Raw genomic sequence first — 22,157 nt, forward strand, 5'->3', positions numbered from 1 at the left:
ATGTAAAGACTGTTTTTACACCTGCGCCCGTGCATCTTGAAACAATTTTGGCATCAACGCAAATCAATTATTTTAATGTGCGCGTAATGTTCGTACTTTGTATTTATAACAGATCAAGGTTTTAGTCTTTGCGCTACTATAATGCAATTATGCCGTTTTTTCACAGTAATTGTTATCATTTTATTGACGATTTTTAAGTGTGAATCAAAAAAACGCTACGTCGTGGGTAAGAATACTTTTTAATCCTTAGAAATAATTATTTTTATTTATTTAATTCCTCAAATAGGTCTTTTGATTCACGATGATAGTCACGATACTGAAATGGCTTTTGACGCTGCTTTATCTCGTTTCAATTCATTTAACATCCACATCGAATTCGAATCGACCAAAAGAGTTGTATCTAAAGATGATGTTTATTCCGTATACAATGAAGGTAATCAGAAAAAAATTATTTTTTCGATTCATAAATAATAATTTCAGCGTGCGATTTAATAAGTAGCACTGAAAATTTAGTGGGTATTTTTGGTCCAACCTCGCCTGCTGTAGCCCCAATAGTGACGTCAATTTGCAACAACTTAGAAATACCAAACGTCCAGATTCATTGGTCTTCATCTCAACCCCAAGAAACGACTTCAATAAATGTTCATCCTGATGCTAAATTATTTTCGATTGGTTTAGCCACAGTTGTTAAAAATTTGAATTGGAACTCTTTTGCGATTTTATTTCAAGACTACGAAAGTCTTATTAGATTACAATACGTTATGGCTTTACAAAAAGATTTAAAAGAGAGAATTTTAATAAGACAAATTGAATTAAACGCCGATAATAGGTTAAGTTGTAAATATTAAATAATTTTTTTTTAATCGAATTCAATTTCAGAGCGTTAATAAAAGATTTGAAAAATCGAGGATACGTTCATTTCATCATCGATTGCGATCTGGAACATGTAATTCCCCTTTTAAAGGATGTAAAGGAAGTTGAGATGTTGGATTACTTTCATAGTTATTTTATAACATCTCTAGTATTTTTTTTAATTTTAATTAAAACAAAAATGATTAAATTAATTTATTTTTAGGACGCCCATACAATTGATTACACTAAAATCGATTCAAACTCCAATATAACAACAGTAAGACTATTCGATCCTGAAGATGAACCGGTACAGAATACAATAAGGGATTGGGAAGTCAGCGAAATGTATCATAATAGAAAATTAGCATTTGGACCACACGAAATTAAAGTATGCCGTTAAAATATATTTTTAAAGATTTTATACAAATAATACTAGTTTACAAGAAAAATCTCGAAGACTGTGTATTCTGAAACTGTTTTCAGTTTTTTTCCATCACGTCCAGTTTTCGAGATATACCCAATTTGATTTTGTTGAGTTGTTTTAGGCTGCAGCAAAAATATGCCATCAATACCTCAAAATGTTCGTCTGGATCTCTACTTTCATGTCCATATAGCTACAGAAGCACACTATGCAAAATAAAAAATATACCGAACATGAACCGTTACTATGCTTTTTAATTTACGATTTTCCACATTTTTGGGTATATCTCGAAAACTGGACGTGATGGAGAAAAACTGAAGACAGTTTCAGAATCAGCACAACATTCTACGTTACAAAAAAATATCGCAGTCTTCGAGGAAAAAATTGATTAAAATTTGCAAACTATTGTAATTATTGTTAGATTGAACCTGCTTTGATGCACGATGCTGTAAATTTCTTTGTGGAGAGATTTTATCAATTATATTTAACTCAACGGCCAGTCATGCAAAGTATGTCTTGTAAAAATATGATAAAATGGGATGCTGGATATAGAGTTGCAAGTTATTTAAAAATTGTAAGTATAGCAGTTACCGGTCTAACTTGATTTCAGCCTAAATAACTTTGTTGAGATGAACTAATTCAACCTAAGAAAAGCTTTAAGTTTATCGTGATAATAAACACATACTTTAGACTAAATTAGTATCGCATTATTGGCGAGATCATCGTAACTTAAACATACTTTGAGTGCATCAATGGAAAAACAAGATGACAAAGAAATGTCAGAAAAATCACAAAGTGATAGGCAAAATTTATAATGACGAACTCGACTTGTCAAGTGAGGTTCTAAAACTTTTTAACTTGGCTTTGAAGCACGTCATAAGAAATTAACACCAAAAAGAGGATATTCTTTAAAGATCTAAGCCAGTGATGGCGAACCTCAATGGAGGTGTGTCACAAGAAATTCCATAATTCAATTTATAATAATTAATTAATTAGGTTTCATAGTTAGGTTAGCTAGTTTAGCAGATCAGAAACTTACATCTTTCTTGATTTTTTTATTTTCGCATAATGGAAAATCAAAAAAATAAAAAAGCAAGATTGGATTATAACAAGTGCGGAAGTACAAGTAGCCGACCTTTCCAAGATATATGGACAAAAAGAGATGCACGGAATTGTCCACAAAAAGACACTTTGAAACTACTCATTGTGAGCTCTTGAAGAAAACTATGGATAATAGAAAGGAATACACTGCTAGGCTACAAATTTCAATCAAACTCCATCGTTAAATTTGTAAAAAGTTCTACCAATTTAGCATCAGCAAGTTATTATGTTGCTTATTCCATAGAATCAACTAAAAAAATACTTATTTCTAACTATTATTCGATTTCTCTTGATGAAACCATTAATATCACATCAAATGCACAGTTGACCATTATTGCGAGATATTCTGATGTCCTTACTATGAGAGAAGAGTTGATAAAGTTAGAATCAGTGCCAATAAGTACATCAGGAAACGAAATATGTAAGCTTGAGTGACTTAAGCATTGATATCTCTAAAATTGTGGCGGTCTGTCATAATAGTTGGGGCACCAAATATGCTTGGAAAAAATGTGGGATTCGTGAAATTGTTTATGGAAACTGTTATCGTATTGCATTATCCATCAGGAGGTATTGTGTGCTAAATCAGAATTTTCAGAACTGAATAATGTAAAATCTGATGTAACAAAAATTGTTAATTTTATTACTTCTCGACCTCTCCATAAGCGAGAGCACTTTGACAAGAAGTCGATTCAACCTACAATGGATTGCTAATGTTTAATTAATCCAGTTCCAGTTCAAAAGGTTCGCCATCATTGGTCTAAGCCAGCGATGCACAGACTTATTAAGACTAGGGGCCACTCGGGCAAATCATGAACTGATGGCGTAGAAGTATAGGTAATTAAAGACAATAAAGAATTGATAATAATGTATTAAAATTGAAAAAGAATTTATTAATTTGAAGCGTGGCACAATCTTTTTTATATTTGGCTCAAATTTACTTGTAACAACATGTAAAACTGCTTCCAAACTATCATTTGCAAGGCGGTTTCGATTTTTTGTTTTATTATTTAGTATTGAAAAAGTTTGTTCACATATATAGGTAGAACCAAATAAGCTGGCACATTTCAGAGCGTTTGTGCGCAACTCTTTGTACATATTTTTATCAATGCAGCGGTAAAAGTTCTGCAAGTCTCCTTCGTTGAATTTGTTGCGTAAATCTTGGTCGTTTTGAATGTCGATAATTTCTAACTGCATTGACTCTGGCGCATTTTCAACTGAAATCGTGAAAGGATTGCTGAATATGTCCAACAGAGGTTTCACTTTTTTAAACTCCGAAAATCTGTCTTGAAAAGATTGAATCAAAATATCTAGCTTTTCTACATAACTGAAATTAATCGCAGTTTTGTTGAATTTTTTAGCCATTTTCTTGCTTTGACAGGATGATACGTGAGCGTAGAGCTGGGATATCAGTTGATTTTTGCCTTGAAGACATTCAAATGATTTGTAATGTCAACTAAAAAAGCCAAATCACACAACCAATCAGGATTGTTAAGTTCCGGGACATCCTTTTGCTTTTCCGCCAGAAATATTCCAATTTCTTCTATTAAATTTAGAAATCGTTCCGGAGAAAGAACGGTCCTGTAATATCGGGCCGCTGTGTGAACATACCGTTACTTCTGTATAATACAGTAAATCTCCATATTCGCTTTCGATGTCATCAAGGAATTGTTTGAATTGCCTGTGATTGAGTCCTCGTGATTTTATGAAATTTACAGTCGAAACTACCACTTTCATGACATTTTGAAATTCAATTTTTTTAGAACAGAGGGCTTCTTGGTGTATAATGCAGTAAAACTGCAGATGCCTTTTCAGCAAAGTAACTAGCCCGGAATTGACACCAATCATCGAAGGAGCACCGTCAGTCGCAACTCCCGATAATTTTGATAAGTCCAAATCAGTTTTTGAACACTCATCCAAAAGTACATTGAGTATATCAACTCCTTTGGTTTGACCTTTCAATGAACACATTCCTAATAACTCTTCTAAGACTTCAAAATCTTGAGTAACACCTCGTATGAATATGAGAAGTTGAGCTGTGGAACTAATATCAGTGGATTCGTCGAGTGCTAATGAAAAAAATTCAATGATCTTAGTTTTTTCAGTTAATTGTTCCGCAATATTACCTGACAAAGACATAATTCGTCTTTGGATAGTCATACGATTCAGTTGAATTTTCTCAAACGTTTTTGCTGCTTCTGGACACATTTTCTTAGCGGCAATTTCTATGCATTCTTTTACAAAATCCCCATCATTGAAGGGACTACTTCGCTTTGCTATCATTCGAGAAATTTCATAACTAACTTCTGTAGCTGTTTCTGAATCTTGAATGGGTTTTATAAACATAGCTTGCTGACCAATAAGCTCCCGTCTTAGTTTTATGGACGTCGCTCACAATATCAAAAGAAACAAAGTACTTTAATATTTATTATTTTTCGAATGTACGAGAATATTATTTTTGCTGTCGGCGGGCCACCAGTATTCGACCGGCGCACTATGGAAAGTTTAGTCCGTTTGCTGATCAAAAATCAATAACTTTTTTATTTTTAAAGATAAACCTTTCAAACTTGGTAAGAATATTCTACATTACAGGAAGTAAGAGTACCAATTTTCTTTTTATTATTTATTAATTATTATTTTTATTTCCTCGTATATACGAACTATATGAAGACAAGTTCTGTCCCAAACTACCGTTTCGAGGTTGTGATGAATCTTTACATTTGATGGTCCTAGAATCTGTTTTGACCATTTTAGCATTACATCTGTACATATGTATCTGTTAGTATATAGTATGTATGTATTATATACATGCGTTCGTAAACACGATAACTCAAAGACGCAATTATCTACTTCCATGAAATTTGGTATGTGGCTATTAAATTAAGACTGTTGATCTCTACCAACGTTTGGAACAAATCTGTCGACCGGAAGTAGCAGTTTACTTTAACAGATTTAGAAATAGTTAAAAAATTTTGTAGAAATCTGAATAAGAATAAGTAACTTTCAGATACAAAATTTCTACCATCTCACATAACCGGAAGTAGTACTTTGCCTGAACCTGTACCCATTTGTTGCATTTTCGTGCATGATGTAGTCTAAATTTTTTGTAATCATTATTTCGAGATTCCTGTGCATTTTATGATAGCTGTCCACTAGGTAAAATTGCAAAATGTCGTATGATACGTTCACCATGAATTAATATTTTATGTACGGAAGATGGCATGTAATACCAGTCATAATTTTTAATGTATATTTTTGCCGTTTCCGTAACACCCGATGTCAACACCTGAAAAATTATGTGAAATCGCTTAATCAATATTTCGTCGACACTGGTAATTTCTGCCGAAGAAGAAGCATTACAAAAAAATCTTCTAGCAGTATTTCCATCGTTTGTATTACCACTTATTTCTTTGGCTCATCAATAATCAAACCAAGCTATTTGCGGAATCGTGCCTGGACCAAAGCTTTCTTATCTCTTTTTAATTGTTTATTTTCTGCGGTAGTAGCTGACCACTTTCGGAAGGGTAGATAATATGATATGTGTAAAATCATCTCCATGCAACGTATCGTGGTCTTGCTGCGCCACCTTTTCTAAATTATTCATTTGCTGTGGATTAGCACCGCAAATAGTGCATGTCGAACATGAAGATGTACCTGCTATTATTTGGGCAACTTTTCCATCTATCATAGTGAGAAACATGTCATGTTTGATTTGTATTGCTTTTCCTTGCTTTGTAATTACCGATGAACTCAAACTACCAATTTGACTTTGTATATCATCCACAACGGCTTTTGTTTTCTCGGGAGTCTCTTTAGAAACTCGATTGAAATTGGTCGACAAAACCGCACAGAAGAGGGGACAGGATTTTGCCACACTACCTTACTTGTGTGATTTAATAAATCTTGTAAAGATGTTACCTTTGCATATGTATTGCTGATTTCTATGCTAGAAACAGGTGAATAACAGCTTTTTTTACTTTACTAGATGTTGTGATAAGAAGGTGGCAATAAAAAGCAACTTTTCTCATTGGTTAGATTTCTAAGGTATAAATATTGTACTTTAGTGAAATCTAAATCAATGTAAACGCTTAATGCTTCAACTACAGTTAATGGTTGTGATTTATTATGGTGGATCTGTTTTAAAATTGCTTTTTTTTCATCGCGCTGCAAATCTCTTATAGTCTCCACTACATTTGCTTCATCACTTTCTCCCATTGACCGTAATCCCTGAAATACGCACTGTATATGCCATCAAATCCATATTCATTTAGCAATGTGGTGTTTTTTCGTCTCTTACTAGATGCTGCAGAATCTTCGTAAGGTAGATACGGTCTTCCTCTCTTTTCATTAGATGTAGATGGCATGGAACCAACAGATTCGTCGCATTCTTCATTTAGAACAGATAAAGATACAGTATATTTGATATTGAAAACGAGAAATATTGAAAAATTCACCCTTCGGCCCCTACGGCAAATCTGGGGGTGCTGATGGGCTAGAAGGATACCAGAGGACCTAATGCAATAATCCAAGCTAGTCCTAGGGTGCTGCAGTCTCTAGTTATTGAGAAAATAATATCTAAGTATGCTATTGAAAACGAGGAACCGCTCGGCCCCTGCGGCAAAAATGAGGGTGAGGATACACAGGGAACATACTAGAGTGTCTACTCTAATTACAACTTCTGTAATTTCAGAAAACTATTTTTCAATTGATATGTTCAATACTTGTCTGGTCAACTGTAATTTTATGAATCTGAATCTGGTACAGATTCGAATATGAATCTAACTTCAGCCACATGCCGCATGCGGCCCGTGGGCCGCGGTCTGTGCATCTCTGGTCTAAGCGATACTAGTTTAGTTTAAAATCATAGATTAAATTAGTTAATCCTAACATTATAGGAAATATTAGTTCGGTCTAAAATCTGTTTTGAATACAACTAAAAAAAAATTTATTTAATGAAAATTTCATAGACATCAATGGAAAATGGTGTAACAGGAAAAATAATGTTTAAAAATAACACCAGATCAACTTTATATTTGCAAGTCGTCGAAATTATTCATGGAAATACAAAACCTGTCGCCGAATGGAGTTCTTTTGATGTTGATGAATTGAATTTGTTACGAAGTGAAAGCGATATGCATCAACAGATGTCGACGTTTTTACAAAATACGACGTTTATCGTTTCTTCGCGAATCGGACGTCCTTATTTAATGTACAGGGAACCACAATATCCGGGGGAAGTTCTCGAAGGAAACTCGAAATTCGAAGGATTTTCTTTGGATATAATCGATGAGATTGCCAAGAAAATGAATATTAGTTACAAATTTGTTTTGGCAGCCGATAAATTGTATGGAAATTATAACCCCGTTACAAAATCGTGGAATGGACTCATCAAAGATTTACTTGACAGAGTAAAAAAAATATTTTTGATTTTGATTACGTTGTATTTAATCTTTTATTGTAGAGAGCTCATTTGGCAATTTGCGATCTTACAATAACTCATCAAAGAAGATCCGCCGTCGATTTTAGCTTACCATTTATGACATTAGGAGTTAGTATACTTTATAGTAAATCAAAACCTACCGATAGAGATATTTTTGCGTTTATGAACCCTTTCGATTCGATCGTTTGGATGTATATTGTGACCGCATATATTAGTTTCACTCTTATTTTATATTTTATTGCAAGGTAATTATTTAGCGAAATAAAATAATTTATAATAAATAATTTAAAATTATCAGAATGGCACCCGGAGATTGGGAAAATCCAAACCCCAACGATCTAAATCCAGAAGAATTAGAAAACATTTGGGATTTAAAAAATTGTTTTTGGTTTTCTTTAGGTTCGACAATGTCTCAAGGATGTGATCTCCTCCCAAAGTAACTTAATTATTAAATTAATTAATTTAATAATTTTTTATCTAAATCTTCTTCAGAGGAATATCATCAAGAATGGCCTCTTCAATGTGGTGGTTCTTTATTTTAATTATTTCAAGTTCTTACACAGCAAATTTAGCGGCTTTTTTAACGATGGTTCAAATGGGGCCGTCTATAGATAACGCCGAAGCACTTTCAAAACAAACCAAAATTAAATACGGAACCGTCGAAGGTGGGGCAACTCAAGCGTTTTTTAGAGAATCAAATTTTTCAACGTACCAACGCATGTGGATGCAAATGTTTCAAGCAAAACCGAGTGTTTTCGAGAAAAGCAATGACGACGGGGTCAAAAGAGTTAAAACGACTAAAAACGGTTTGTACGCATTTCTTATGGAGAGTTCTTCAATTGAATACGTTGTCGAAAGAGATTGTGAATTGAAACAAGTAGGGGGAAGATTGGATTCGAAAGGATATGGAATTGCAATGCCGATGAGTTGGGTTTTATGACTGAATTAAAGAAATAATTTACATATTTTTTTTTTTAATTCAGATTCTCCATATCGACATGATATTAATACAGCTGTGCTTAAGTTGCAAGAAGAGGGTGTTTTAAGCCGATTAAAAACTAAATGGTGGAAAGAAATGCATGGTGGAGGAGCCTGTGACGTAATTTTTTATTTTTATCATTTTTCTTATTTAATTTTTATTAAAATTAATTTAATTTAGGACGTTGATAGCGGGGCTAGTTCTAGCAACGAATTAGGTCTTGCTAATACTGGCGGAGTATTTCTCGTTTTAGGAATTGGAGTTGCGATTGCATTTTTGATTTCGCTAATGGAGTTTTTTTGGAATATCAGAACAACAGCTTTAGAAGAACATGTAAGTGTATAATCTATATAATTTAATTTTGTTATTCAATCGTGTCATATTTTTTTAGAAAGGATTGGGTGAAGTTTTTTTGGTTGAGTTGCGATTCGCAGTGAGCTTTTGGATTGTAAAGAAACGTGTCAATGTTTTCTCATCGAAAACATCCACTTTGAATATTTCTTCAAATGAAAATGGTAACAATGAAAATGGAAATTCTGAAGATACTTTAGCTGATGTTAGTGGAATTGTTAAAGTAGATTAAACGGAGTTGTAAATAAAAATAAAGATTTTTAAAGATTTATTTATGAACTTTTCATTTTATTATTTATTTATATACAGGGTGTATCAGGTATGAGAAAAAATTTAAGGGGTTATAGGTCCCCTTTTTGTAAATAAAAAGTTCTTATAACACAATGTGCTATTCTATGCCATTCTTAAGATATGATACGATAAAGTTAAGGGTTTGAAAGTTTAAGTACTGCTGTATAAAGAATAATACTAAGCAGGCTTTGCTTATGTATCAGCAATACATTCCACAAACAATTAAATTTTAACCATACTACAATTACATATATCACATTACAATACAATACATTTTATTTCCTATCCTACCCCTCCCCATCTCCTCCCCGCATCTCCCTACGCTGCCTAGTCGCCACCACCTCCCTCATCCATTCTCTTCCCTCTGCCCCCTCCCCCAGCACCTGCTTCCAGCCGATCACCTCCTCTCTTAGCTCGTCACACTCCCTCAGTAGGTGCTCCAACGACTCCCACTCCCCCCCACATAGCCTACAACCCCTCTCATCATCTCTCATCCAATACCTATTCGCTCTCTCCTCATTGCCGCATCTGAATCTTGCCACCATCCTCTTCCCCTCCTCATCCCCCTCCACCGACAGGTACTTCGGCAATCCCTCCGTTATTATTTCCTCGTACTTAGGGTTGTACCTGCTCTCCCTTATCTGCCCCCTTCTTTCTTGCCTCTGTACATCTCTGTCCCTGCTCTCCAGCTCTTTCCACATCTCAATCCCTTCCCTCCTTCTATCATCTACCGCTTTCACTGAGTACCCCACCCTTCTGAAATATTTCTCCCTCCCTCGTTGCCCGTAACCCCCTTTCCCTGCCTTAATCTCCTTCCAGCACTCCCCCAAAATTTTACATTGAGACCTCCCTTCAACCCTCTCCTCAAAACGTACCGCCCTTTTACCCGCCTCCACTCTTAACTTATCAACCTTCACCTCTTCTCTGACTATGTACTCCGGCGTCTCTTTTGCCAACCCCAAAACCCATCTCCAATACCTAGCCTGTACGCCTTCCAACAGCCCTTGCTCTTTCCACCCCCAAAGCTCCGTCCCGTACATCATAACACTTCTAATCAAGCACTCGAATATCATCTTCCTTTTTCCCATATCCCTTCCAAATAATCTCTCTCCCCACCCCCAGACCTGCCCCATCACCTTATTCGCCTTCTTTGCCATTGCCCTCACATCCGCGCCTTCCTTGTTGTCCTCTCTAAATCTGTACCCCAAATATGTGTACTCCCTCACCTCCTCTATCTCCTTCCCTTCCCACCTCCAGTCTTCGCTCTTCCTTCTACCCCCTTTACAGAACTTCATAACCTTTGTCTTTCCTACATTCACCTCCAGAGCCTTCCCCCTAAAATAACTCTCCAAACTCCGCATCATCGCCTTCATCTCCTTCGCCTCTCTCGCCACTACCACCAAATCGTCCGCGTAAGCCAGTGAATGCACCTTCCTCCTCCCTACAACCACACCTCCCATCTGCCCACCGCTCAATCTGTCTTCCATGTCTGCGGTATACAAAGCAAACAGAGCGGGACTAAGTGGACATCCCTGCCTCAAACCCCTCGTTGTCCAGAACCTATCCGTTAACTCGTCCCCCACCTTTACCCTAGCTATCGTCTCTGCGTATATCTCCCTCACCCTGTTTATTGTCCCACCAGTAATCTCCTCCTCATCTCCTCCCATAACTTCCTTCTATTCACCTTATCAAACGCTGCCTTTAGATCTATGAATATTATGTATTATGTACAGGGTGTCCAAATTTCGATGGGTTTGCAGGGTATCTCAGTTATTATGAAAGATAGAAAGTTACGGCTTTCGCGAACCTGAGCTACTTTTTTGTGAAACTTACAATGGCGCAAACCAAATTTTCATAGTCCTCTTCGTTTTTGATATACAGGGAGTGTTTGAAATTTACGATTTTCAGACACCTCCTGTATCGCGGCTTTTTTTATTTTTCTAGTCATCACGGTTTTTGAGTTATAAACACAACTCAAATACTGAATACTCAACTTCTAAAATACTTAACTCTTTATAACTCAAAAACCTTGATGACTAGAAAAATTCGACGTGCACCATTGGATTCTACGTGAAAAAATCTATTAGAACCCATTTTTACGTTTCCGGATAGCCGACATACAGGGGTGTCAGAAAATCGTAAATTTTGAAACACTCCCTGTATATTAAAAACGAAGAGGGCTATGAAAATTTGGTTTGCGCCATTGTAAGTTTCACAAAAAAGTAGCTCAGGTTCGCGAAAGCCGCAACTTTCTACCTTTCATAATAACTGAGATACCCTGCAAACCCATCGAAATTTGGACACCCTGTACATAGCTTTAATTTGACACATAAAAGTCATTTTTGAGATATTCTTTTAGAGGATGTTTACTTTATACGAATAACTTTATCTTTAATGTGAAAATTTAGGTTTTAATAAATAATCTTGCTTATTGTATTAAAAACAACAAAATTACAAAACTAAAAACAAATTACAAAGCAAAGCCTGCTCAGTATAATTCATTAACCAGTGGTACTCAAACTTGTGAACCCTTAACTTTATCGTATCATGTCTTAAGAAGGACAAAGAATTTGTTATAAGAATTTTTTATTCAGAAAGAGAAGACCTATAACCCCTCAATTTTTTTCTACTCATACCTGACACACCCTGTATACACTAAATTGACCGGCAAAAAAAACCGGGCACTATAAATTAATCAAAACTACAAAGTTGACACCCTCTGCTGTGGCAGCTGCACATCACAGGGTATTACAAATTTCGCAAAAAAAAAGGTTTTCTCATTCTTGCACCCCGTATATGCTCAAATTAATATCCGAATAAAAATTTCTATCGCAGGATTATTACAGAAGAATTAACCTTTCGATCAAAAAAAGAATCATCAAAATCGAATGAGTAGTTTGCAAATAAGCCAGCTTTGAAATTGTGGCTATATTTTAGTGGCCGATTTTTTTTGCCGGTTAGTGTATTTATTATCCGTCATTTATTTTATGACCTAGAATTTTAAACTTTTATCTTCTCTACAAATTCAAATAATATCTCTCAACCAAGGTTGCCAGGTCTCATGATATTACGATTTTATTACAAAAATAATATAATAATTAGTGTTAATAAAATCAAAGTAAAATCATAGCATTTTCAACTCGAATTGTAGGTTACTGTAAATTTCTCTATTAGTTACATGTATTCGCCGTTAGATGGCGCTAAGAAAGTACTTAAACTGTAACATTTAATTTCATTTTAATTATATCACTTTTATATACAAACGTAGTGTAATAGTATATTAAAAAACAAGTTTCGTAAGACATGCTTGAAATACACGAATTCAAGTTGAAAAACGAGTGGCGAAGCCACGAGTTTTTTAATGAATGAGTGCTTTAAGTCTTATGAAACCTGTTTTTTATGCTATTTTTTGTAATTCGCGTTTTTATCCTTTTTTTTCTCAAAAATAAAATAAATTTTGACAATGTAGGGAAATAGGTATGTAGCAGTTGGTAACACCGTAACACTTGAAAATAGAAACTTTGAATTGACAATTAGAAACTGTCAAAACACAAAATATATTCACCTGAAAAAAATGTTTGATGTACACCTCCCAAAATAAGAGAAATTGCTCAGAGTCAATGTCCTCATCATTGTGGACCTTGTATTCGATGCTAAGAACGTGTTTAAACATCCATAGACAAAAATTGTCACATTGACAACTAGAAAAATTAATGACCCAATGTCACCAACTTGAACTACTTCCATAAAATGTTACTAAAATCTCATTACAGCATCGGATGCTGTAAAGAGTCTCATTACAGCACCCGTTTGAGTACTGTAATAGCTTTCATTACCATCGCGAATTACAAAAACTATTTTACTTGAATCCTATGCCTATATGTAACACATATTATTAAAATTGAGTGATTTTTAAACAAATTTCAACATCTCACGATTTTTTATGACATGGCTGCTCTCAACTTTCTTTTCCTTGATTTTGAAACCGAGATTAAAGAAGACCTAACCTTAATTAGTCAAAAGATCTACAATTCCATCTCATAAATTATTTAGCGGTTTCTGCTTAATTAATCAAAAGATCGAAACCTCACCTAATAGAGCCGAATATATAATATCATTGACTATTTTATACCAGACTGCTAACCGCTACGTAAAAATTGGTAACGCGTAAAGTGTTATTTTTGGATTTGTCCGCTATGGGGGCGCTGGTGGATTTTATAATAATAATAGATATGATTAAGAGATGGCAGCACTATTTTTGATTTATATTCCCCCTCTTATATTTTCTTGTACTAATAATAAAAATTGTTTAGTATTTCTTTTTTAATTAATAAATAAAATTTTATTGTATGAAAACATTATACGTTTTCCGTAAAAACCGGTTGTTTCTACCAGTTTATTTTCAAAAATAATATTAATTTTTAGAGAAATTTTTTCAATACTTTGAACAATTTTAAGAGTTGTTCTCACGTTGTTGGCACGGAAACAAAATATATTAAAAGGTCGAGCTTGAACCGAGAGTAGAGGATTTCCATGAAAGTCCATCCTAAATAAAATATTGAAACATTTATTATAGTACTTGAGGTAGAGGTACTTCAGATAGAGATACTTGAGGTAGTGATAGAGGTACTTGAGGTAGGGGTACTTGGCTAGAGATACTTCAATGAAGTGGCGAACCACTTCGCGTATCGTGTAGATCTAGCTTTATACAAGCATATGTTGTTTTTTCTAAGAAGAAAACCCTTCGGAAGAAGAACGCATCCCTGGAAGAGCTAGAGGTCGAGCTAGAGAGATAAAGATAAATAAATAAATAAACAAACAAAGATAAAATTATTCTTAATTTTTAAAATGTTATTTTCTTTGAAAAAAGTTAATGTCTTTTTTATGTATGACTCTTTATCCAACTCAACGAGGCGTGCATTTTTGTCTCCCATGGTAACAATACGATTTTCTATTTTAATTTTATGTTTCAGATTTTTAATGATGCGAAGAATTAATTTAGTATGGAAAGATTTTATGTTAACGTTCTTATTCCCACTCGTTTTCCCTCACGCTTTCACCTTTATCATCTGGCGAACGTTCCTTATGACCTTCAGTCCAATTTCATTCCTCATCATGTTGACTCAAGTTATTTAATTTTAAAGGAAATTTTAACGTGTAAGTTTAAAAATTTTCTTTCTTTTTTGATTTCTTATATTTAGTTATTATGGTTCTTTCTCTACAGGTTTGGTAATTTGTTTTGTAATAATTTTTTGGATTTTTCGTAAACGGAATCTTTTTGAAGAAATACTCTGAAACAATACTCTCTTCACTCTCGATGCTCCTACACCGACGGTAATTATATATATTTTTTTATCTGTGTTTTTGTTATATCTGAATGTTCCTTAGTCCTGCCTGAAGAAGAACGATAATCGTTCGAAATCTTCGAAGATAGCACCGAAATAAAATATTTTCATCGTTTATTCGACTTTTAATTTTTTTTAGCAGCAAAAAACCATACAACTTACCTGGAAAAAAACACCAAATCGATAATAGAGGCATCTCCAATAGGCCCCGAGATCAAGAAAACATTAATCCCTCGGGAAAAATCAAGCAGGTGCCCCAAACTCTATAGTCTGCCCAAAATCCCCACCCTCAGGAAGGCTGCTCCGGATCGGGGATGGTGTAGGACCGTTTTCTAAGTGGCTGACAAGTGCATGGCGTCATCTCTCTTGTTGAAGGTACCGTTCTTCTCTATTTCGATGGACTCGCGGATGAGTCTGGTGCTCCAATGTGGAACGTTGGCTATTTCCATATCTGAAGCTGCTAGTTTTCCATATATACATATACATAGAATAATCATGCAAAATAATTTGATATTAAAATAGTATTATTTAAGTGTTTGCCTAACCTATCCTTTGATATGGTCTCCCCCGCTGATAGAATGAGAGTCATTCAGCTTGCGCATACTACATATCAATCCTATTATTCCACGTGGAAAATAACCATGATGCTCTGATCTCAATGAGAGTTAGTACTTTCATGGAGGCATTGTCGTTAGTGAGGCTTACAAACCCTCCAGCATGCCTATGAAGTGGGTATAATTGCATCATGGTTATTTTCCACGTGGAATAATAGGATTGATATGCTGTATGCCCAAGCGGAATGACTCTCATTCTGTCAGCGGAAGGAGTCGATATCAAAGGATAGTTTCGGCAAACACTTAAATAATACTATTTTAATATTCAATTATTTTGCACGAATTTTCTATTTATATGTACATATGGTACACTGGCTCAAGATATAGAAGTATTCAATATATTTTCCACGAGGAATTATAATAAAAATTGTATATATACGTATAACTAAAATATTCGTGCAATTTAATTTGATACTAAAATACTATTATTTAAGTGTTTGCCTAACCTACCATTTAAATGACTCCACGTATCTACCGACTGGAAGTCTGGCCCCTAGTTAGAAAAAAAATAATTTTGATTAAATTCGCTATAACTAAAGAATGGTTTGACCGATTTCAATGTTCTATATCTCAAACGAAAGCTTGCGTCTGGCTGAATAATTATGTGTAAAGCATATTGAACACTTCCATATCTGAAGCTGCTAGTTTTTCATATGTATATGTAAATAGAATAATCATGCAAAATAATTTGATATTAAAATAGTATTATTTAAATGTTTGCCTAACCTATCCTTTGATATGGTCTCCCCCGCTGATAGAATGAGAGTCGTTCAGCTTGCGCATACTACATATCAATCCTATTATTCCACGTGGAAAATAACCATGATGCTCTGATCTCAATGAGAGTTAGTACTTTCATGGAGGCATTGTCGTTAGTGAGGCTTACAAACCCTCCAGCATGCCTATGAAGTGGGTATAATTGCATCATGATAATTTTCCACGTGGAATAATAGGATTGATATGCTGTATGCCCAAGCCGAATGACTCTCATTCTGTCAGCGGAAGGAGTCGATATCAAAGGATAGGTTCGGCAAACACTTAAATAATATTATTTTAATATTCAATTATTTTGCACGAATTTTCTATTTATATGTACATATAGTACACTGGCTCAAGATATAGAAGTATTCAATATATTTTCCACGAGGAATTATAATAAAAATTGCATATATACGTATAACTAAAATATTCGTGCAAAATAATTTGATATTAAAATACTATTATTTAAGTGTTTGCCTAACCTACCATTTAAATGACTCCACTTATCTACCGACTGGAAGTCTGGCCCCTAGTTAGAAAAAAAATAATTTTGATTAAATTCGCTATAACTAAAGAACGGTTTGACTGATTTCAATGTTCTATATCTCAAACGAAAGCTTGCGTCTGGCTGAATAATTATGTGTAATAGTATATTAAAAAACAAGTTTCGTAAGACACGTTTGAAGTGCACGAATTCAAATTGAAAAACGAGTGGCGAAGCCACGAGTTTTTTAATGAATGAGTGCTTTAAGTCTTATGAAACGTGTTTTTTATGCTATTTTTTGTAATTCGCGTTTTTATCCCTTTTTTTTAACAAAAATAAAATAAATTTTGACAATGTAAATAGGGAAATAGGTATGCAGCAGTTGGTAACACCGTAACACTTGAAAATAGAAATTTGAATTGACAATTAGAAACTGTCAAAACACAAAATGTATTCACCTGAAAAAAATGTTTCATGTACACCTCCCAAAATAAGAGAAATTGCTCAGTGTTCAATGTCTTCATCATTGTGGACCGTGTATTCGATGCTAAGAACGTGTTTAAACATCCATAGACAAAAATTGTCACATTGACAACTAGAAAAATTAATGACCCAATGTCACCAACTTGAACTGGTTCCATAAAATGTTACTAAAATCACATTACAGCATCGGATGCTGTAAAGAGTCTCATTACAGCACCCGTTTGAGTACTGTTATAGCTTCCATTACCGTAGCGAATTACAAAAAGTATATTGAACACTTCCATATCTGAATCTGCTAGTTTTCCATATGTATATGTAAATAGAATAATCATGCAAAATAATTTGATATTAAAATAGTATTATTTAAGTGTTTGCCTAACCTATCCTTTAATATGGTCTCCCCCGCTGATAGAATGAGAGTCATTCAGCTTGCGCATACTACATATCAATCCTATTATTCCACGTGGAAAATAACCATGATGCTCTGATCTCAATGAGAGTTAGTACTTTCATGGAGGCATTGTCGTTAGTGAGGCTTACAAACCCTCCAGCATGCCTATGAAGTGGGTATAATTGCATCATGGTTATTTTCCACGTGGAATAATAGGATTGATATGCTGTATGCCCAAGCCGAATGACTCTCATTCTGTCAGCGGAAAGAGTCGATATCAAAGGATAAGTTCGGAAAACACTTAAATAATACTATTTTAATATTCAATTATTTTGCACGAATTTTTTATTTATATGTACATATGGTACACTGGCTCAAGATATAGAATTATTCAATATATTTTCCACGAGGAATTATAATAAAAATTGCATATATACGTATATAGTAGACGCCACGAGAGCTGGCAGTAAATCATCATTTTCTCCGCTCTTACAAATGCCATGCGTAGTTCACAAACCGCTAGAGAGTAATGTGTGTTGGAAAGAGATAGCATTAGTTTAATATGTCTGCTGTACAATTCAAATGGCCACGTCGAAAAAGTACGTCTGTTCTTCAAAGGGATGTCATTCTATAATTATAACCTCAAATCGAAACGTCTTGTGAGCGTTGTCATGAATCTGTTAGTGTTTTCACAAGCCGAAAATGCTTTCTTTGAAAGGAAAATCATTAAATAATATCTTTGACAATGTTTGACATATAACCTCCATTACTAACATAACCTACATTTAAATGTATGTGGTGAAATAATCTAAGTCGTACGTCCATATCTTGATTCATACCATTTTTAAGCGATCTGTCACTGTCAGCTCTCGTGGTTTCTACTATAACTAAAATATTCGTGCAAAATAATTTGATATTAAAATACTATTAGCTGTGTTTGGTACACTTGCTATAAATACTCCTAGTGTAGCAAGTGTAGTGCAGTTGACAACTCTCAGTTTTCAACACATTTTCAAAGTGCATAAGTGTAACAATTTTAGGTGTTTGGTAAAACGGATTATTATGACTGTTATAGGTTATGTAATCTTTATTATTTCTGTAGGAAGTTGAATAATTTATTATTGATCAAAGAATCAAGATGAATAAATCAAAAAAGGAAATGTTGCCTGTAGTGACCCTATTAGAGTCTGACACCGAAAGTGAAGACAATGATATGATTTTTGAAGAATTGGACAGCGATGATGAAGAAAATGTATTTTTACTTTTAAGTAAAAAAGATAAAAGAATTTGCAATTTTAGCCATTATATTTAACCGGAGAACTTCCTATTCGGTTTTTAATTTTAATTGAATAGAAAGTTTTCTACAAATCAAACTGTTATTTATTGTTTTTACTAGCTTACAATATTTTATTTTTGTTTAAATAAATCTAACTTTGACACTTTCAAAAAACTAAATACGTCTTAAAGGTTATGTCGACTTACACTACACTTCCTACACTTGCCGGCGAGTCGGTGTGAAAAGTGTCTGCACTTTTAAAACTCAATCGCTTACCAAACGCGGCGGCACTATCTACACTTGTTTGCACCAGTCTACCAAACACTATTTTTAAGAAAAAGTGTGCACTGGTGTACGTTAGTGCAAGATACCAAACAAAGCTATTATTTAAGTGTTTGCCTAACCTACCATTTAAATGACTCCACGTATCTATCGACTGGAAGTCTGGCCCCTAGTTAGAAAAAAAATAATTTTGATTAAATTCGCTATAACTAAAGAACGGTTTGACCGATTTCAATGTTCTATATCTCAAACGAAAGCTTGCGTCTGGCTGAATAATTATGTGTAAAGTATATTGAACACTTCCATATCTGAAGCTGCTAGTTTTCCATATGTATATGTAAATAGAATAATCATGCAAAATAATTTGAGATTAAAATAGTATTATTTAAGTGTTTGCCTAACCTATCCTTTGATATTGTCTCTCCCGCTGATAGAATGAGAGTAATTCAGCTTGCGCATACTACATATCAACCCTATTATTCCACGTGGAAAATAACCATGATGCTCTGATCTCAATGAGAGTTAGTACTTTCATGGAGGCATTGTCGTTAGTGAGGCTTACAAACCCTCCAGCATGCCTATGAAGTGGGTATAATTGCATCATGATTATTTTCCACGTGGAATAATAGGATTGATATGCTGTATGCCCAAGCCGAATGACTCTCATTCTGTCAGCAGAAGGAGTCGATATCAAAGGATAGGTTCGGAAAACACTTAAATAATACTATTTTAATATTCAATTATTTTGCACGAATTTTCTATTTATATGTACATATGGTACACTGGCTCAAGATATAGAATTATTCAATATATTTTCCACAAGGAATAATATTTTTAATATTTTAGTAATAATATTTCTCCATTTTACAAAAAAGCATAGAGTGCGTCAATTTAACAATAATTACATTGTGATATAATACAAATTGAATTCAAACATTAAATTGGAAAAATATGTCAATCGGATTTTCCGTAACAATAGCTTTCAGTCTCCTCCGGAATCTTGGATCTGGCAGATTCTTCTCTCGTTTGTGCCCATAGTTTAAGCTAGATTTACGCAAAGTTTTCTTTATTTATTCTCGTTTTCCTCACCATTACCGCTAATAAGAATTTTTTATTTTTATTTTAGTACCTAAATTAGTTTATGTAAGTAGTCGTTATTAGAGTACATGCGATAAGATAATTTATAATAATTAGTATTGTAGCGTCTATGTTCGAATGTATGCCTTAAATATTGTATTTTTTCTTTAATTTATTTAAATAAATTATATTTATTTATTTCTTTCATAATTTGTTTCAATAGTAGATCCCACGGTTAGGCACGGAGGCCCTAGCGTTTGCTTTACATAACTTTTATTTTATTTAATTTTTTTTTCTTTAATACATGCGTGCGCCAATTCACGCCATCAAATCACTAAACAAGATACACTAAAGGACATTTCCACATTTAAAGATTGTTATTTCCTTTTTAGTAAAATGTTTATTAGTCCTACTTCATTTTGGTGCGTTTTTAAGATTCTTTCTAAGGAGAATTTTAAATAGTAACGATTGTATTGTGATGTTTTACTTGTGTGTTTTTACACAAGTTATTAAATTATAAATTTGGGTTTCTTTAATTTTAAGAGACTCTTGTTAAAAACTCAGGGTTTCGGGCAAGTTCAGGTTCAAAAGAATATTAATCAGGTTCGACAAAAAATTCATTTAATTAACACAAAATCAAATTAACTCGTTTTATGAGTAACAAAGAAAATGGTTTTTCTAAATTTACTTTAATAACGATGCTTATTTACGAGAGATAAATTTTTAAATAAAATTGATAACTGTTTATTTATTATTTATTTATAACCCGTTTATTATTTGAGAGAGAGAGAGTAGGATAAAACTCGTTAGAACCGTTCTTTGAAAATAACAAACGGCCGATGTCTTAAGTTGTCATCAAACTCGTTGAAAAAAAAAATAGAATTTAAGAAATGAACGTTATTCAAGAAAACTAATAAATCTTTACCCACAAGTAAGTATTCATCAAAATTATAGGAAACTCTTGTGAGTTGTTCTTTGAGTTTGATTCTTCGATTTTTCTTTTTGTAGGTTATGTTAAATAATAAAATAAAATTATCTTCCGACTCACTGTGATGTTGAAAGGATTGGCGTTCAATGAGGTATCTGGATTATGGATTGTCTCTTGTGTTCGGGGCACTAACTAATTTTCTGGATTGTCTACAGGATTCTTCTTACGGGAAATTGAACTGTTTGTTCTTTGGAAATAGGGTCTTGGATGATCTCGAAGAAGTATCGGTAGTTCTCGGATGATTCTCTTTTATTTTAATATCGTAAATTGATTTGACTTTTTAAAAAAATTATCTAAAATTTTTGAGGTTATCTCTTGAGATTCAAAATTTCTTCTATCTGACGACGTGGATTCAACGCTGGTCCGACGACGACTGTTTCACTCCCGGTTCGCGATCTCCTTATATACCCCGGCACTCCAACTGTTTTTTCCTCGTTTCTGATTGGCTCTTAACTTCGCGCCCTTTTCAAAATTCAAAATTCTTGCTTCGAAACTAGCGCCATCTCTTAATTTTTCTCGGAATTAACCTTCAAAATTTAATTCTCTTTTCGTTGATTTCTCCCTTATTCCTTTATGAAACGTAATAAAACTTCGTATTCAACGTTGCCTTTCCTTTTTTTAGACATACATTGGAGTACACACCAAATTTCAACAATGAGTAAAGTTAGAAAAATTCAAATTTAATCAAGGATTTCTTCCTCAAAATAACGTTAAAACCTCAAAAGATGGATGAAAAATGTGCTTTAGGAGCTGAACTATAATAATTGATACATTTGGAAGTAAACAAAACGGTTTAAGATAAGATTTTCACCAACAAAAAATCACTCTGTCACAAATTCTAGGTTATGTTCTCTCGGTGAACTAAGAGAATGTTAAAATTATCACAGCATCTAAGTAACACCAATGAACTTTATGTATTAATTGTTAGCTATCGATCCTTAAACATTAAACCCTTGAGCAAAGTGAAAGTATTTTATTCCTCGGATAATGAGAGAGATGAAGAAAACTTTTTCAGATCGCCTCTTT

General features: G+C 33.9%; 2 protein-coding genes and 2 long non-coding RNA genes across 5 annotated transcripts; 3 read left to right on the plus strand and 1 right to left on the minus strand.

The window, feature by feature from the left end:
* The first annotated feature begins 99 nt into the window (after window positions 1-99).
* On the plus strand, window positions 100-9,412 carry LOC111423635 (glutamate receptor ionotropic, kainate 2-like). The gene is made up of 13 exons (XM_023056910.2): window positions 100-226; window positions 287-433; window positions 481-829; window positions 880-1,021; window positions 1,076-1,240; window positions 1,695-1,847; window positions 7,339-7,779; window positions 7,833-8,056; window positions 8,110-8,247; window positions 8,304-8,737; window positions 8,795-8,910; window positions 8,971-9,123; window positions 9,182-9,412. Exons 1-13 carry the CDS (start codon window positions 142-144, stop codon window positions 9,371-9,373), a joined length of 2,739 nt encoding a protein of 912 aa, XP_022912678.2. The 5' UTR covers window positions 100-141; the 3' UTR covers window positions 9,374-9,412.
* Window positions 9,413-9,719: 307 nt separating this feature from the next.
* Window positions 9,720-11,099, minus strand: LOC139429154 (uncharacterized). The gene has a single exon (XM_071194643.1). It carries the CDS (start codon window positions 11,097-11,099, stop codon window positions 9,720-9,722), a length of 1,380 nt encoding a protein of 459 aa, XP_071050744.1.
* A 3,400-nt stretch (window positions 11,100-14,499) lies between these two features.
* LOC139428913 (uncharacterized) lies at window positions 14,500-20,347 on the plus strand. 2 transcript variants are annotated; one of them, XR_011639584.1, is made up of 3 exons: window positions 14,500-14,589; window positions 14,657-14,766; window positions 14,917-20,347. It is a non-coding gene; the product is annotated as an uncharacterized lncRNA (long non-coding RNA). The 2 variants fall into 2 exon arrangements; XR_011639585.1 differs by having other exon boundaries at window positions 14,920-20,347.
* Window positions 20,348-20,967: 620 nt separating this feature from the next.
* LOC139428912 (uncharacterized) lies at window positions 20,968-21,967 on the plus strand. The gene is made up of 3 exons (XR_011639583.1): window positions 20,968-21,074; window positions 21,152-21,393; window positions 21,754-21,967. It is a non-coding gene; the product is annotated as an uncharacterized lncRNA (long non-coding RNA).
* The last annotated feature ends 190 nt before the right edge of the window (window positions 21,968-22,157 follow it).

The sequence above is a fragment of the Onthophagus taurus genome, chromosome 2 (assembly GCF_036711975.1).
Source record: "Onthophagus taurus isolate NC chromosome 2, IU_Otau_3.0, whole genome shotgun sequence".
Lineage (NCBI taxonomy): Eukaryota > Metazoa > Arthropoda > Insecta > Coleoptera > Scarabaeidae > Onthophagus > Onthophagus taurus.